Source organism: Watersipora subatra, chromosome 8 (assembly GCF_963576615.1).
Source record: "Watersipora subatra chromosome 8, tzWatSuba1.1, whole genome shotgun sequence".
NCBI classification, from domain to species: domain Eukaryota; kingdom Metazoa; phylum Bryozoa; class Gymnolaemata; order Cheilostomatida; family Watersiporidae; genus Watersipora; species Watersipora subatra.
The window spans coordinates 44,414,333-44,431,216 of NC_088715.1; the positions used below are offsets into that span (position 1 = coordinate 44,414,333).

General features: G+C 35.8%; 1 protein-coding gene across 1 annotated transcript in view; it reads left to right on the forward strand.

Annotated features, from left to right (window-relative positions):
• Positions 1-15,319, forward strand: part of LOC137402614 (uncharacterized) — a 30,319-nt gene extending 15,000 nt beyond the window's left edge. Inside the window, exons 6-8 of the mRNA XM_068089119.1 lie at positions 4,380-4,502; positions 7,716-7,889; positions 14,964-15,319. Of these exons, the coding sequence (XP_067945220.1) occupies positions 4,380-4,502; positions 7,716-7,889; positions 14,964-15,319 (653 nt within the window). The remainder of the gene's footprint in view (positions 1-4,379; positions 4,503-7,715; positions 7,890-14,963) is intronic.
• Positions 15,320-16,884: the final 1,565 nt, after the last annotated feature.

Genomic DNA, 16,884 nt, shown 5'->3' on the forward strand with positions numbered 1-16,884 from the left:
TCCATTGCATCTCTGAACCTGACATTTGATTATTCAGAATTTGGAGTAAGTGACAGAAGTTCCATTTATAGCATATTTCATGGAAAGATTCTTCATTACAGAGTTCTTAAGGAAAACCAGTTTTCCTTGAGTTTTTCGAACTCACTCTAATCATTATATTCACGGTAGCATAAGCATCGGCGCAAATGAACTTATGTGATGATCTTCTGGGGTAAATAACAAATTAATAATGGTTTGAATAGTAAATAATATATAAATAATAGTATTGAATTTATGCATACATCGCTGCGAAAATTGATGGTTAGCAATTGTAAAAGAATGAGAGATGCGTAACATGGAGCATCCAAAAGTCTATATTAAAAAAGCTTTCAGGCCTAAAAGTCATTTTGATCTTTCTTTGGTTTTCCAAACAAACATCATTTCCGTCGTTTTGGAGTTGCGTAAACCTATAGGTATAGTCAAGTGATCAAATTACACTGGAATCTAAATTGTAATGAGTGGTGCTGCAGATTTGGTTACCGTTGTGAAAAACCTCAGTTATGTTGAGGTTGACCTAAAACTTACCTCCAAAGCCATATTTGTGTCTTTTGGCACTAATCTTGAGTTACCTGTATACTACTGATACTTTAGTGGGCTGATCCACATTATTTTTAAGAGGAGGTTTAATCAACAATGAAGTTTAGTTATTGAATACGATTTTTGACAATTATTTGCTTTCGATAATATTTCAATATTTCTGATAATGTTTGAAAGTACACTCAGTGCAACTATGAAGAGCCAATGAAATGTGCTTGCCAATGCAACGCATTCTGAACAAATGACAACACGCTTAATGTAGCTGTTTTTAAGTTACTATCAATGATATGCTAAATGATTTATATTGATGTTATGTTACAAATACCACACATAAATTAACATTTATAATGCACAAACCTGTGAATTGCAAAATTCGATTTTCTAGCATAATGCCAGCTTGTAATTTTTATTACAGCCTGCATTATGGTGTAATAAACATTACAGCATATGGCAAGCTCGAAATGTGTGTACTAAAGTCCCACGTATGCACCTGTTCCGGTTCGATGTTATTCTTGTCAAATAATTTTTAAAATAGTATAAACTGCTGAATGCCTGACATTGCGCAGGTAATTAAAAGGTATGTGTACAGAAAATGCTTTTTTATTTAATATATATAATAACAATTACCGTTCTAACTTTCAAACTTCATATCAAGAGAGAAGTGTTTTGTGCAGTTGAAATAAATTAAGAGAAAAAAGAAAACAACTGCAAAGGTGTTTGACTGTAGGCCTTAAATGGGAAACAATTAGCAAGTAATGGCTGAATAAAGTCTGTTTTGATATGATTTAAATGAAAAATCTTTTGGTATACAATTATATGATTTTAATTATGTTCAGTGTTGGCATCCTAAGGCGTAAATGTTGAATAGAGTGCTAATAGGAACCCATAGGAATTATATATATGTGCTGTACATATGTGTCATGATCACAGAAACCATGGTTAAGTTGGAATTATAAGATTTAGGGTTATCTAAACTAGCAGAAGGAGAAAATTCTCAGTTTGAAAAAAAATTTTGATTGTAGCTTAATTACAACTGATTTTATGGTCAAAAAACTGAATGCACGTTTACCATTAGTGCGAAAACATAGTTCCGAGAAAACTGGTGTTAATGTTTGAGAAACGAAAACCAATGCACAATTTTGTTTACATTTCAAAACGTCATAGCAACCAATATCAAGAAGTTGTGATATTTATCTAGATTTCTGTATTTATATCAAAAATTTATGCTGAATTTAAAAATCTAAACAGATTTTAGCTGGTTGTCATAGAAATAACTGTATATATTTATTAGAAAATGTATTACTCAGTTCTGCAGATTTTAAAAACGGCTTGGCAGTATCGCGATATTGGGCATAGCCAAATCAACAAAATATAAATTAGAAAAATAACAACAGAAACATATTGCGCACCATCGGTCACTATATGCTTTGATCTTGTAAATTCGAATATTTATTCTTATAATTGAATCTGATTATATTCTTATAAAATCGGATAATTATTCTTACAATTAAATATTGTAATAATCTTGAAGAATTGTTAGGAAAATAGCATCGTAATTCCCTTTACTTTCACTGCTTTTGACATCAGTTGGAATACCAAAGTACTCATATAAGTGTCCAAAAGGTCAAAGTTATCTTTAAAATCGGCAAAAAAGAAACGATTATATTTATCGGATGCCATTTTTCAGTACTTCCTGTTTAGCATAGCAACGGTTTTAAGAGGGTTTTTCCGAGTGTTAAAGACTTCTATTGGCTAAACTGACTTCAGATTCAGAAAGATCACTCTTTGATTGGTCCAGATGCACGTGTTACAAAAATCGTTACCGATATTATAAATTCAGTTAGTGCAACTTTAAAGTCGGATAACTCAACTTCGTGATTTGCGACTTAATCATGGTTTCTGTGACCGCGACCCATGTATTAAAATCTACAAAATAAGCATTGTTAACCTTAGTGACTACAGTAACTTTAGTGCATTCAGTGGTTTTGATCTGCAAGAAAATGTAACATTACAATGTACTACGAAGGAGTGCATACCGTGGAGAGTTTTTACCTTTGAGACAGATGTATAACATAAACATTAAAGGTTGACTTGCAACAAAATTCATATTACAGTTATTTGGTCTCAAAATATTCACCATGTCTTACTCTGCTGTGTTGTAGGTGCAAAATATGTGGAAATGGGATTACAAGCTCAAAAATGAACAGTTTATCGCCGCCATCACGAAACCGCCGCAGATCAGAATTTCTTTCCAAAACAGCTCAAATGGGACGTAGATGAACGAGATGGCTTCCGTTTACACTTTCATGCAACCTCATTCGTCGAATTATAGTCACAAATATACTTCACGCATTCAATAGAACCATGTCTATTGTCCTTTTGCGTCTATTTCATCATCATTGTAATGCAGTTATGTCAGCACTGATATCTTATAACCTACTGTGAAAATTCGTTTAATTTTTTAACCTTTGTTCGAAGGAGTACATATCATTCTCTGACAAATATGACGAACCTGTTGGTCACCTGTGATAATCGAAAAATGTTGCAGAAATTATTGGTGTTGCTTGGCAAGAAGTATGGGTCGCATGATCAGATTACGACTAGATGATTACTCCAAGCCAAAACAAAACTGTAAAGTGGCGAGCATGTATTTTTGATATGAGCTCTTTGGTAAAACCTGAAGTGTTTGTCATAAACTAATGCTTCGAGAGGTTTTATATTGAGCCTTTTATTGGCCTTTCAATTCAGTGAGAACATCACGTGACAAAACAATAACCAAATGGATTGACTACGTCATGGAAATAAACTTATTCCCATCCACGGCGGGTGCGTGATGGCTGCTATTAACTGTTAGTTTTTGAGCTTTAAATAGCTTGTAATCACATTTCCACATATTTTACACGTACAACACAAAGGAGTAAGACATGGTGAATCTTTTGATACCGAATAACTGTAATGTGAATTTTGTTGCACATCAACCTTAAAATTTAACTTTTAAAACTAAATTTAGTTTACTAAACACATACCCTTTTTCGAGCTAAGTTTTGTTGTTTTTACTAAACTAAATTTCAATTTTGACATAGCCTAAAATTTTATCACCTATCTGTTTTCGGTTTTGCTTTCACTATAACTCATGGCGAATAACGCAGAAGTGAGATAAAAAGCAAGCTTTCACCGTATCTCTTTCAGTCGTTTGGGATGGATTTCGGCGAATAGCATATCGGCATTTTCTTTATTTCGTCGTGATCAGTATACCAACTGCCAAATTAGAATTTTGAAAAGTTGTTTTGCTGATATCGTATGGCGGAACAAAGCCGAAGAAAAATTGGACTTTTTATGGTGAGGACTAAAAAACACCGTGTTCCATATTGTGAGGTGATAACAAATTTTCTAATAGAGACATCGTAACGCGAGGCCGCACTGTATTAACTAATAATAAAAAGTGTGCATTTGGCCTGTGCAATCACGGAAAGGATATACAGAATATAGTAAGAGCAACGGATGTGATAAGTACATCATGGCTAATTCTTTTAGTTATGCCCGCTTGTTAGTAGTCTTGCGATATGAATGTCTCGAGGTCAAATCCAGTACAAAGGTTATTTGTCACTGCTAAAGCTTTATCGCTATAACCGGACAGACAAACAACGTTCGATGACATACAAATATTGAGATTTATATAGGTTATAGATGTTAATTGATTATCTGTTTTTTGTGCCTCAGCAGATGAAAGCCTTTGTTGTACTCTAATTGATATTTGTTTAACTATTTATATGGTTGAGAAGGCTATCTTTCGTTTTATACAGACTCAAGATCGGAGACCAGCCAATGTACACCAGCCCACGCTAATACAGTTGAATTGGATAGACAGCAGATAGCACGGTCATCTCTAGATGGTTCTACTAGTCTGTCTTTTAACAGGAGTTCAGGTAATTAGTTTCTACACAATTTTTGAACAACAATATAAAAATCTTGTTTTGTTAAACAATCATTAGCGTTTTTTTATACTTAAGCTATATTCTCATTACACTGATACGCACATTGGTACAAGCATTCTTAGCTGGCTGAGAGTTTCAGATGTTGATGCAGTTGCTCTCTTCGCCAGAGACCAAGCTGATAGACAAGGAACCTATATTGTGACTGATAAAATTCTAAAGCATTAATGATTGTTACATAATTATGGTAGCTGTTCTACTCAAATCTAATTAATTTCTGTCTCTATTGATAATTGTGGAGTCCGATTTCGGTCATTCAAACTCATAAAAGGATTCACAATTGTGGGAAAGTTTATGTAATTTGATTTAAATTTAATTAACAGAACTACAACGTTTTTGTAGTTCTGTTAATTATAGTCAGATATAAGTTGATAATGTTTTTGTGAATAGCAGATATAAGTTGCAGCCTTGTGTTACCAATTTTCTAAGCTGTGTCAGAGAAGGCAGCTTCTTATGTAAAATTAGAAAAATTGCTGTTTACAATTGAAGCTGTTTTGTATGCTAGCTGATAAACGGGCAGACTTGAGTAACGTTTATTTTTTGTTGACTAAAATGTACTAAATGTTTGAATTTCTGCAATTCACGGGCTATTGTTTGATCGTGACAATCAATCATAGCAAATCAAATGCACAGATTCATTTTCTCATGCATAGCAAGCTTGGTTTCACTTAAATAATTGCAGTACAGTAGGCTCTCCCACAACGTAAATAATCTGTTCTAGGAACGTTCATGTTCTAGGGATTTTTCCTTATAAAAACAGTAAAATATATTTAAATTGCCTAATCCGTTCCAAGATCTTCCCAAACTCACCACTTTGTCCATACAAAAAGGAAAAACAAGACTTAAATTTTTTAATTTTAGGGCTGTACCATCATGGGTTTCCATCGACAACTTTTCTCCTTTTTATGATCAAATTCACTGGTTTTATAGATCATGGTTACAGTAATTTCAAACTAAGTTGATGAGAGGTGCGAATCCTCAGCGTTCATTTACAATGATTTGGTTATTTTTTCGAAACAGCAAAGTCTATGCTGGAAAGTAAAACTAACAACAAATATTTTATATCTCTACTATGAAGTAAAACAAAAGATATGTTTACTATAAAAACAGGGGTACTACCTGTTCACTGTCTATCTGTCCCCAGGGGTCATGGTTAGAATAAAATATAACTTTTGACGATACTCTAACTCGTGACATTCAGATTGGTAGACCGGCGCTGTAACGCCTGCACCAACCGATTGTCTTCAAGTATTTGTGAAGGGTTTTGCAGCTACCATATTCTCTGTTTTTTCGACACATCTGACGATCTATCACAACTAACTAGAATGTCAAATAAGTTGTATACGAGGTCTGATCCAGAAGTTCTCGGAATGGAGTTGTATACTCGTGCATATTTGCACAATGGAAAAACCCATTGCAGCGTTGGCTGGGAAACACCTCTGGAGTGTTGTCACAAAATTTCAAGGTGCTATGACAATGTGTTTTCATGTGAGCCGACGATATGTCAAGGTCTGTCAGGTGCTTCCGTCGCTTTAAAATTTTTTTTTATCGTCATGTCTAATAAACCAGAACAGCGCATTTGCATTAAATTTTGTGTGAAATTAGGGAAAACAAGGATAATACGACCTTTAAAATAAAGTTTTGATCATTCCTGAAAGCTTCCTTAAAATCGTTGCAAGCGTGCATCCTGAGCTCGTTTTGGTCATGAGTTAGCAAGCTTGGCACGAACTTTGCTGCGACTCGTTTAAGTTGTTAAAAAATCGTTTAAAATGTTTAAATAGTCAGTTAAAACTTTTTGAACAGTTCCAAAACTAAGTCCAGTCTCTCCAGATATCTCTAATGGTTAAACGTCGATCTGGCATGACTAGTGACCTCACACTGTCAATTTACGAGCAGGTTCTTGCCGACGCTGGTCTGCCAGACCTCGCGTCATCTTTAGTGATGTCTCTACCTTCACAGAAACGTTTGTACCCCTCAAAAATGTGTGTTTTCTTTAGACCGGTATCTCCAAAAGCAATAGTTAACATTTCAACTGTCTGAGTACTTGTTTTCCCTAATTACGCACAAAACTTAATGCAAGTACGCTGTTCCGATTGATTAAACAAGACGATAAATTTGTTAAAAAACGACGGAAGCACCAGACAGACCTTGACATATCGTCGGCTCACATGAGAACGCGTTGTCATAGCAACCTGAAATTTTGTGACAACACTCCAGAGGTGTTTCGCAGCCAACGCTGCAATGGGTTTTTCCATCGTGCGAATATGCACGAGTATACAACTCCATTCCGGGAACTTTTGGATCAGACCTCGTTTAAAGTAGCAATAATGCTATGCGCATGTCATTTTTTCTTTTGCATGTACAACCAGATAGGTTACCATTCAAATCAAATTTTATCACTTGACACTTTACCATATATGGATCTTTAAACGTAGGACGAAGCGAAAACTTCACAGAAATTCTTTATGTTATCTTGAATTTACATTATAGGATCTACTTCAGTCCGGTAGGTTAGTGTTCACGCAGTTTTAGAAAAACCAATTATCTCAACAAAACTCTTTCTTTGTGCTATTCTGTTCTTGAATAAAACAGTTGAGTTTAAAAATTCTAGATGAAATACTCAGGTTTTTGCTGCAAACTAAAGCTTAAATTGTAAACCTTCATGTTGATTATACGTGTAATACTCGTGTATGGAGTATTACATGTATCTTCTTGATTCTTTCAAACTGCACAGAAACTCAATTTTCTTACTCGTGAAAATCATTTAAATGCGCGAGTGGATTCACATCAAGTGCAGACTGATGGCTCTACAATTGAGATGCACTTCACTAGGCAGAAGTTCTACGCTCATTTTTTAGCCTATCGTAATGTAAGTTACTGTTGTGCTGCTCATGTTTGAATTTGCGTGCTACCATCAATTTTTTAATGGAAGGCAACTCTTTCGATGACTGAGAAGTTAGATTTTCTCCATTGAAGCTCAAGTTATTACAAGTTGTGAACCGTAGATGCGATACTCTGGTTTGATTTTACTGTAGCTATATTCCGTATATTAATAGACCACTGCTGTTGTAGGAAGTCAGTTGTATGCACAGAAGTTATACACATATCGAAAAAGACGACTCTCCGATTATCAGCATCCTGTTTTAGATTCAAGGTTTGATAACTCCAACAGTTTGTTAGCCTTGAGTGAAGTCGATGCATCCTTTGGTGTAGAAGCAGCCGCGGCGCCAACTCCAAATAGAACACAGACTCATATTTCTGCTCAAGATTCGCTACGCACAGCTGTTGACCTACCTTGCCTAACTCCTTCTCTGGAAGCTGGTGAGTCAGATGTGAAGAAATCTACAAGTTGTAATATGTTGAGTCAAGAGACAGGAATGACTGATACGATATGTTACTGGAAGTGTTGGTGGTTTAGCTTTGATTACACCAGTATACTAGCTATATGCGGTAGGCCGGACTCATAAAATCGCTGCTTAGGGTTTACCACAATCATATTTTCTAACACACAGACCAAAGTTGAACTTTTATGCAAAATAGTATGAAAACTTAAATGATAATATTTTTATTGTTTCAATTCTAAATGAAGCGTTTATCATACTCTTTGTAGGAAAAATTTATGCAACAATGTTCGTTGTCTCTATAATCGCGAGTACACCCTATACAAAGTAAACTTGATGAACAAAATTAGAAAGATAGTTTGAATATCAGTTTTAATATAGCTAGAAAAAAATAAAATGAGTCACGGTTTTAAACAGCTTTTTATGAGAGAGGAAGCTAACTGGAAGAATGCCAGTGTTTATGGAATATAATTGAGGTTGGGCTATTATTGGATAAGGTTGACCTATGTTGAAGCTGACATATATATATATATATATATGATATGTATAGCGTAATATGAACTTCAAGAAGTTGATCAGCGCAGGTGTACATGTTCCCTGTGTTGGTAGGTTCTACAGATGTATTGGTCACCCTGTATTGGTAGCTTGTACAGACGTAGTTACCAAGGCTAGCGATTGCATTTGGTCTTGTTTGTTAAATCACCCAAGAGGATTAGCCCATTTATATGGCATGATCACAAAGACACAGTGGTGACGGAAGTAGAATATTTCACCACCGCCTTTTAATTCAATGCCTGTATTCTTCTTCATGCCATAAATGTAACTGCTGCCATAGTCATGTGCACTCTTGATGCTTGTTCAACGGTAGGAGTTATCATCCATTGTGTCGAACGTCTATAAACTTTTCCATGCCCAGAATTCCTCTAAGTTTGATGAAACACTTGATAGATGACAAAGTTAATGTTGAACAACAATTCATAGGGCGTTGCTGATGATTTGCAATTCAATGATTGGAAGTTGTCTTGAAAAAAAACTAACAATTTCATCGGAGATTCTTCAAATCCAGTTAAATAGCCTGTTTTCTTTCCCAATTCAAACTGATCTTAGCTACTATGGTGTCGCCTCACACGTTTGAACTATGCGTAATACTTTTAAAACGATGAATGAGTTTTTGTGCTCCAATTCCCACTTCGACATAGAACCAGCAATTTTTCCGGATTTTCACCGACTCCACTTGAAGCACTGGCTGTGCCAGGTTGTGGATTTTTTGATTAACTTCCAGATGAATTGCTGATAGGCGTCCTCTTTCATGACCCACTTACTGATACCTTATTTCTTCACCTCTGTATTTAAGTTATCGGACACATTTATGCTTTCATTGCTTACATTTTTACTGTTATGACAGAATTAATTTTTGCGATATATTTCTAATAACATTTACTTGTTTTTTGCTGTAAAAGCTATAGTTTTTGTCGTAAAACTTCAAACCGATTTTTCGCTATTTCAACTTTATGAAAGGAACGTGCCATGGTCATGGATTTTAACAACACTATTTGTGTCTTATCTGACTAGACCGTAATGTGATGTCGAGAATTAAATACTTTGTGTTGTTCATAAATATTCAGAGGTGGTAGGGTTAGGGCGGTTACATAGATTGGTCCACAATATCAAGATATAACTAAAATGCTTTTGACAATATAAATACAACATTAAACAACACTTAATTGAACTTGTAATTTTAGCTTATGATTCTGTCGGCAGTTTTTCGTGCTGCATGCACACCAGTCTAGGTTGAAGGGAGAGCCGATACAGTTTCGGAGAGCCTCTATCAATTGTATTACTCAAAGTTCGCAGTTGTCGCCCTTGTAAGTAAGACAACTTTAATCAACTGGTACACGAGGCGAGTAGTTGAAAATAGGATATCAATACTCGGGACAAAAATGTTCAGCTGGGCACTAGGTATCTGCCTCCTTAAATATCTTTTATTGATGAGATTAGTTCGTTTTCCTCTGACTATGGCAAGTTCTAATTCTAGCAATCGTATTGGCGCGCGTTGTAAGCATGAGAAATATAATAAAGTTTTCCCCGAAATTGTAGAATAAAATTTTCTAAAACAAAGAAAGGCAAACGTCGGATACCTTAGACCTGAACATTTAAACCGAAAATTGAATATTATAAACATTCTTTATGTCTGGAGTTTATTTTTTGTTGTGCACCATCAATACGACAGTTGCTTCTCCCATGCTTTCCGTTATAAATTATTTCTCACGCTATCCTGCATCATCACCCGGAGGCACTCTTTTGAGGGCCACCCATTTCACAAGAGTTGTGTTCCACTTTACCAACAATATCGGAAGCACTATGTTGAATCAGTTCAGTAACATTTTAACGCCAACCAAAGCTTGACAACTGCACTATTCTGCTGTCAGTTCTATTCCACAAAGATACTAGTTGTAACTACATGTATTCCTTTTAACCCTCCGAACCCTGGCTGTTCAGTCAATGCGTTTCAGTAACTCTAGGCAATTTGTCCAACGATCTGAAGTTTTTAAAAAATTTTCTACATATATATAAATATGTTCATAGTACAATGGTATTTGGTAAAATACTAGTAAAAAGTCAGTCAACGTCAACCCACAGCAAATGTCATCAAACAGAAAAATAAACAGTACTTCATCATAATTCAGGCTAAAACTATAAAAGCTCGTAGTATTTTTAAAACTCGTAAAAGCTTTCACATTAGTATTATATCCATCGAGCACATGTTCATCATCATTTCATGACTCAAAATATACTGGAAAATTACAGTTAGTATCATAAAATTCTTTATTTGCATCACAATCATTTATGACCTACTAATGAATGAGTCGTACCAACTTTTTCACGATATTGTTCTGACAAAATTTGTTATTATAACGAAGGAAGTAGATAAAGATATTTGAAAACTGTTGCAAATGGAAGGGAAATTTCTGTTCCTGTGCAAAAATGAATTTGATTGGTTTATGTTATTACTTGGAAACAGCTTTTGTAAACAGAGCCATGTGAATGCCGGCATTCCGGCCTTTAGGGATTCTGACATACCTTACACAATGCCGGAAAACTGACAATTAGGGTTCAAAGGGTTAATTTTGTATAATGCTAGCACGACATCTTAACATTGCCTTGGCGCAGTATTGGACGCAGTATTGGACGAGTTCTGTTGTCTCTGTCACTTAAATGAATGTTTTTCACAGCTAATAAGCTCATTATAACAGCTTTCTGACTAATTGTACCATAATGGCCAGCCACTATAATATCTCTACGAGGTGAAATAGCTTAACTGTTTTGCCATTTTATCAGTAGTACAACATATTGTATTTACTGGTGGTATAGATGGGCAATATCTACACAACTCTGCTCCTTTTTTATCGTCATCATCTGGGAAGAACAACTAATAATACAAGCATCATATTTTAGGTCTTGGCAAGTGTAATCTGTCAGTCCGTCCATGGACACAGTCCGATCAATCTGCTAATGGATTGATCGTAGCAAAATGCAAAGTTGTGGTCTTTACTATTTATTCCATGATATTTCATGATATCAACCTTTTTAATTTCAATTATGACATCTCATTCTGCGCATTGGTAAATGTGAAAGTGGTAACTATTAATAGCAGTGATGGTCGAACAATGTAAAGGTTACTAGCATATATTGTATACATTAGAATTTGTGTATGTTAATTATCTTTGTTTTATTGTTTATCAGAGCTTTTCACATATCAATAAATCTTCTCCCACGGCCACAAATTTTCTGCCATACTTATTGCTGGCGGTTCTTTGGATCAGCCGAGCTGATCTTCTAGGGTCGAATTTCTTTCTTAGGTACCCTAGGACACTTATATTTCGCTAGTATTTAGTTTCGTGAGTAGCTCGCAGACTAAAATTTCGGAGCAACTTAATTTCGCAGCTCTGATGAGTGCGAAAATATAGTGATGTGAAAATAAATGCAGTGGAACAAACATAATTAGATTCCTCAGGTTCGGTTCACCGATAAAAAAAAATTCAATTTGCGACTAGTTTGTAATTGTGAACCGCAGGTAGAATGGTGTGGGCAAGGTCGATAATGCAATTTGATCGCTTGCTGCCATTTGTTTCTTGGACTATCAACAGGCCCGTTTTCACTGGGGCAGCTAGCTGGCCGGCTGAGCCGCCCCAACTTTTTGGGAATTTTTTACGGTAAGTGCAGTCCAACTCGGATAACTCGCCCTCAGATAAAATGTAACATTTCATCTCAAACACAAGGTAAACTCAAACGGATTTGTTTGGTCAGTTCCAACGCAATGATAAATTCCTTCAGATAACTCGACCTCAACATCATTAATTCGAAAAGTTATTTGCCCAACGGCCATGGACGCGGTTTTTATCGCTGTGGAATATCACTTCATTCCAAGCCATAGAGACAAACATCAACTTCTAGTAGTTCTTAGGCATCATTATTATCATCATCAGAGGCAAAATATTTTTGTTAACGACTTTTATAAATGTTTGCAGAAGATTAAGTTTTATCAAACACCCGCTTGGCCATGTCCCATCGAAAATGTAAAAGCCTCCGAATGAACTTAGAATAAAATCCACAAAATTTATCTTTGTTAAAACGCTCAAAAGAAAAAGATGTCTTTTTCTGAGCATTTTAACTGCGGTCATGTTTTGCCTATTTTAATTTTAAAACGTCTCGTCAGTCACATCACTTAAAACAAAACAAATCTAAAAAAATTACAAGTTATTGAAGAGGTGTCAGTGGTGAATCCAAACCTTTCCAGAGCCATGCTGCTTGTGTAGTACTCCGAGTGTCAGTGCATGTGTCTTATTTTCTTTCAACACACGGTGCTCACTGCATTGATTGATGTCCCCAGCAAACGATATTCTACTAATTCGTGTGCATTGACATCAAATTCCTATCATTATAAATCATTCTTAATGGGAAAATAATCATAATTAATTGCAAAATAATAACGTAATAAATTTTGATAGTCAAATTATTTTGTTGGTTTATATTTTAACGATGCTATAGTGGTCGTTAAAAACGTTAAAATAAATGTCGTTATAAAATCCATTCTACAGTATCAATGAACAAAGCTATTTAGTTTCGCTTTTTCGCTCCTTTATTATGATAGTTTAGTTTCGCACATGAAACTTTCGCGAGAGGATGACACCGCGAAAACGCGAAAGTTAGATGCCGCGAATACATAAGTGTCCTAGGGTAATATCTTTTCACCAAGATTAATCTCTCAAATTGTACCAAACAGTCCAATCTCTGTTTATCTGCGCTGCTACAATTCATATTCATGGCTCTATTTTTGCTCATAAACGAATGCATTGGATTTTTTGCTGATAAAATTTGTGTCGTGTACAGCGTGTCAATCGGGCCTTTGTTTCAGTAGCATTCGATTAACTGGAAATTTACGTTCTCACCATTAGCAAGTAACTAAAAGTTAGCAAGTTCTCTTTATACGCAATGAATTGGCAATGGATTGGCAAGCGCTTGAAATTATCTTCTGCTATGGTGTTTGATCAGCAAACAAAACTAATTAAGTTTATGTTGATTAATCACTTGTGCTGGTGACAAGTGGATATCTTAAGTTAGTGTCACACTTAATATTTTTCAACACTTCTTTTATCTGTCATTCATTTATGTTGTCGTCGATAAGTCAGCTGTTGAGGCCCATCACTTTGTCAATGGCTGTGCCATTTTATAAACACTCCACAGAGTAGACACGTGCCATGACCAATTTTAAGTGTCAGACTCTGCAACCACTTAGAGCATTTTGTCAACTGGTAGTGTTAATTGCACAGCATATCATTGATATACTATGCAGTCCCCCACTGGAGTTCATTGTGTACCGAGCACTTATGCAAACACAGAAGATATCTCGTTGCTAAGTAGCCAAAGCAACACAATAATATGTTCCCTCAGTTGCAATGTCAGTGTGTACTAGCAGCGTATTTTCGGTTGATTTAAACATTGGCTGTACAGCTGGATTCTTGGTATTGATGCAGGCACTTAAGTGTGAGATGTAAATGTGCAATGACATCAGTCCACGTTCGTGTTTATTCGGAGCTCTTTTTCATCACATGCACTTGAACCTTTGGACAGTTCTGGTATTGAAAAAAGGGCCTTTCTGCTTTAAAAAGTTACTGATCAAGATAAGCCTAGTATTACGATAGCCCTTTTGCAACAAAGAAAATAACTAATACTCAACGAAAATATCATTGCAAATGGAACTTCATTGGTTAATTAAAATAATTCTGTCATTAACAGATAGTTCAAGCTAAATTAATATATTTAATTCTTCCCTTAAGGGTTTAGGAAGCATTTGTTTGATTTCATTGAATACTAAACAAATTGCTGCTTCAAACCACTCATGCTGTAGCTTTCTAACATATTCGTGCTTTCTATAAAATTTTAACTTATATAAATGTAGCTCAAAAAGCGTAACAAGGATATGATTGAAAAACGCATTTCACCTTAGTGATCAATTTACAAAATGCAATTTACAAGATGCAATTTACAAGCTGGTACAGAAATGCTTCTTACTTTTGCTAATAACCTAACCTGCAGTTAAAATTTATGATAAACACATTCATCGTTGAAGCCCAACTCAATTATTATTAAAGGGTAATGTTCCACGCCACATTATTATCTTATAGAACCCCATAGACAATCTATGTGCCGATAATGCATTTGAGCCACCTCTTTAGGAGAACACTTTTAGCTATAAACTGATGATGCATATACGCTGAAGATATATAAATTAGTACGCTGCATACAGACGCTCCCCTACTTACGAACATTCGAGTTACGAACAACGGTACTTACGAACATGATGCGGGTGAGGAAATGGTGAGTGTTGCACGGGCATACAACTTGAATCGATGGACCGTCGGTACCATTTATAAACAGAAAGATCGTATAATGGAACGCGTGAAAGGTACAGTGCCGATGCAATCGACGATCATTGGCAAAAAAAGGGGAAATCATCGAAGTGATGGAGAAACTTCTCACAATTTGGCTTGAGGATCAGCAGCGGCGGCGTTTTCCTCTGAGCCTTCTGCTCACTCAGGAGAAGGCAAATCTATCTTTGAGGATGTCAAGGCTAAGGCTGGGGAAAGTGCTTCTGAAGAAACGTTTTCTGCTAGCCACGGGTGGCTTTCCCGTTTCAATAAGAGGGCTAATCTCCACAATGTGTCCGTGTCTGGAGAGGCAGCATCTGCGGACAAAGAGGCTGCCAAGCGATTCTCCCAAGTTATTCGGCTAAGCAGATCTTCAATGTCGACGAAACGGATCTTTTTTGGAAGAAAATGCCAGAGAAGACCTACATTAGCCATGAGGAGAAGCCGATGCTCGGAGATAAAACGGCTAAAGACCGCCTAACCTTTATGACATTAACATTAACTAACATTAATAACAGCCGTCTTGGTAGCCGTTTGGCAAAACTCTGTTAGAGTCAATGATGTTAAGTTCGAGTTAGCTAAAGCAATTTATCATTGTGTGGGAACCGACCTAAAAATCCGTTCGAGTTGACCGTGTGTTCGAGCTAACCGAGGGCGAGTTATCCGAGTTTGACTGTATATAACAACACATATAACTTTAATTCTTTAGCCATGGATCCTAAGATTGATAGCAACATTAAAGAAAGAAGTAATTTTATATAGATAAAAATTTTATTGTGGATCATAATCACTACTGTAGGTAAATATAGTTACTAAGGATAGTATACTATTTTGTAACTAATTTCTAATATGTACATACGGTATATAAAATGATTTTTTTTTCAGGGGTATTTGCATTAGATAAATACTATGGGTTTTTACATCCCTCTATACGGCACTTTTAGCTTAGGAAGCCAATTCCGGAATGAATTAATCTCTCATGGCAAAGGTCAACTGTATAATTCAAGGTCTGTTTGTTTCTAGTTTGGAAAGACTAGTCTGCAAATCCATCCAGGAATCCTATTTTGCATGCAAGGAAACTATAAAAGTCATCCAAGGTTTAAGAGAACTTTGTCGATGAAAGATATTAGCTCTACGCTTAACATAGATTATGTCTAGTAAGACCTTATGGGAATTTTTTAGTCGATAGTTGAATACATTGTCAATAGCAAACAAGAGAGAAATGTTTGTTCCAAACTGTGATACAAAAAAAGTAGCAGCCAGCAACTTTATTGATTTAGATGTGCTCACCTAATCACTTACTAACTTGAACCGTGGTAGCCTACTGGGCATACAATCTTAGTTTCAATAAATTACATATGGTATGCAAAGGCTTGCAATGATCAGATTGGCCAAACCAGGTCTCGCGAAATATCACACCAAAGTCTGGTTTATCCAACGATAGAACTGCCTCTCATATGAACAATAGTTGACTGTGTTAAGACTTTCTTCAGAGTAGATTTTGTTTACTTTATCGCGTTGGGTCAAGGTTTACTTAGTAGAACTTTTGTTGTGATATTCAGTCACCTGATCTGATAAATACACCTCTACTGTAACTGGAGATCAATTATGTTGATTACAACAATATTAAGTCTTTGCGTTTCTGTTACCATAAAACCTTCAGTTGTGTTACGAGTCTTTCTCGTTTGATAGGTGAGAATTGAATCTTTAAGTTTCATGCATGCCATTTAGTTACCAAGTTTCGTTGAAACTTTACTGAACGGGTATTTGATTAAATTGTGTTTCTGGTTTAACTGAAAAAGGTCCATGGGTGCTAAAATGACATGTATTTGCTTCTTCTGCATTATGAATGTTGTTTGATTTTCAGGCGCTTGAAACCTGCGACATTTTCCTATAAATAACATGTTACTAACATCATTCTATGTGCCCTCAAGCTATCAGAGTTGGGGGCGTATCTCTGTAACCATTCCACCTTCAAGCCGATGTATGATGGAGACTACACTTTCATTTGCGTGTTTTCGAAGTAACGATGAAAAGCTTACAATT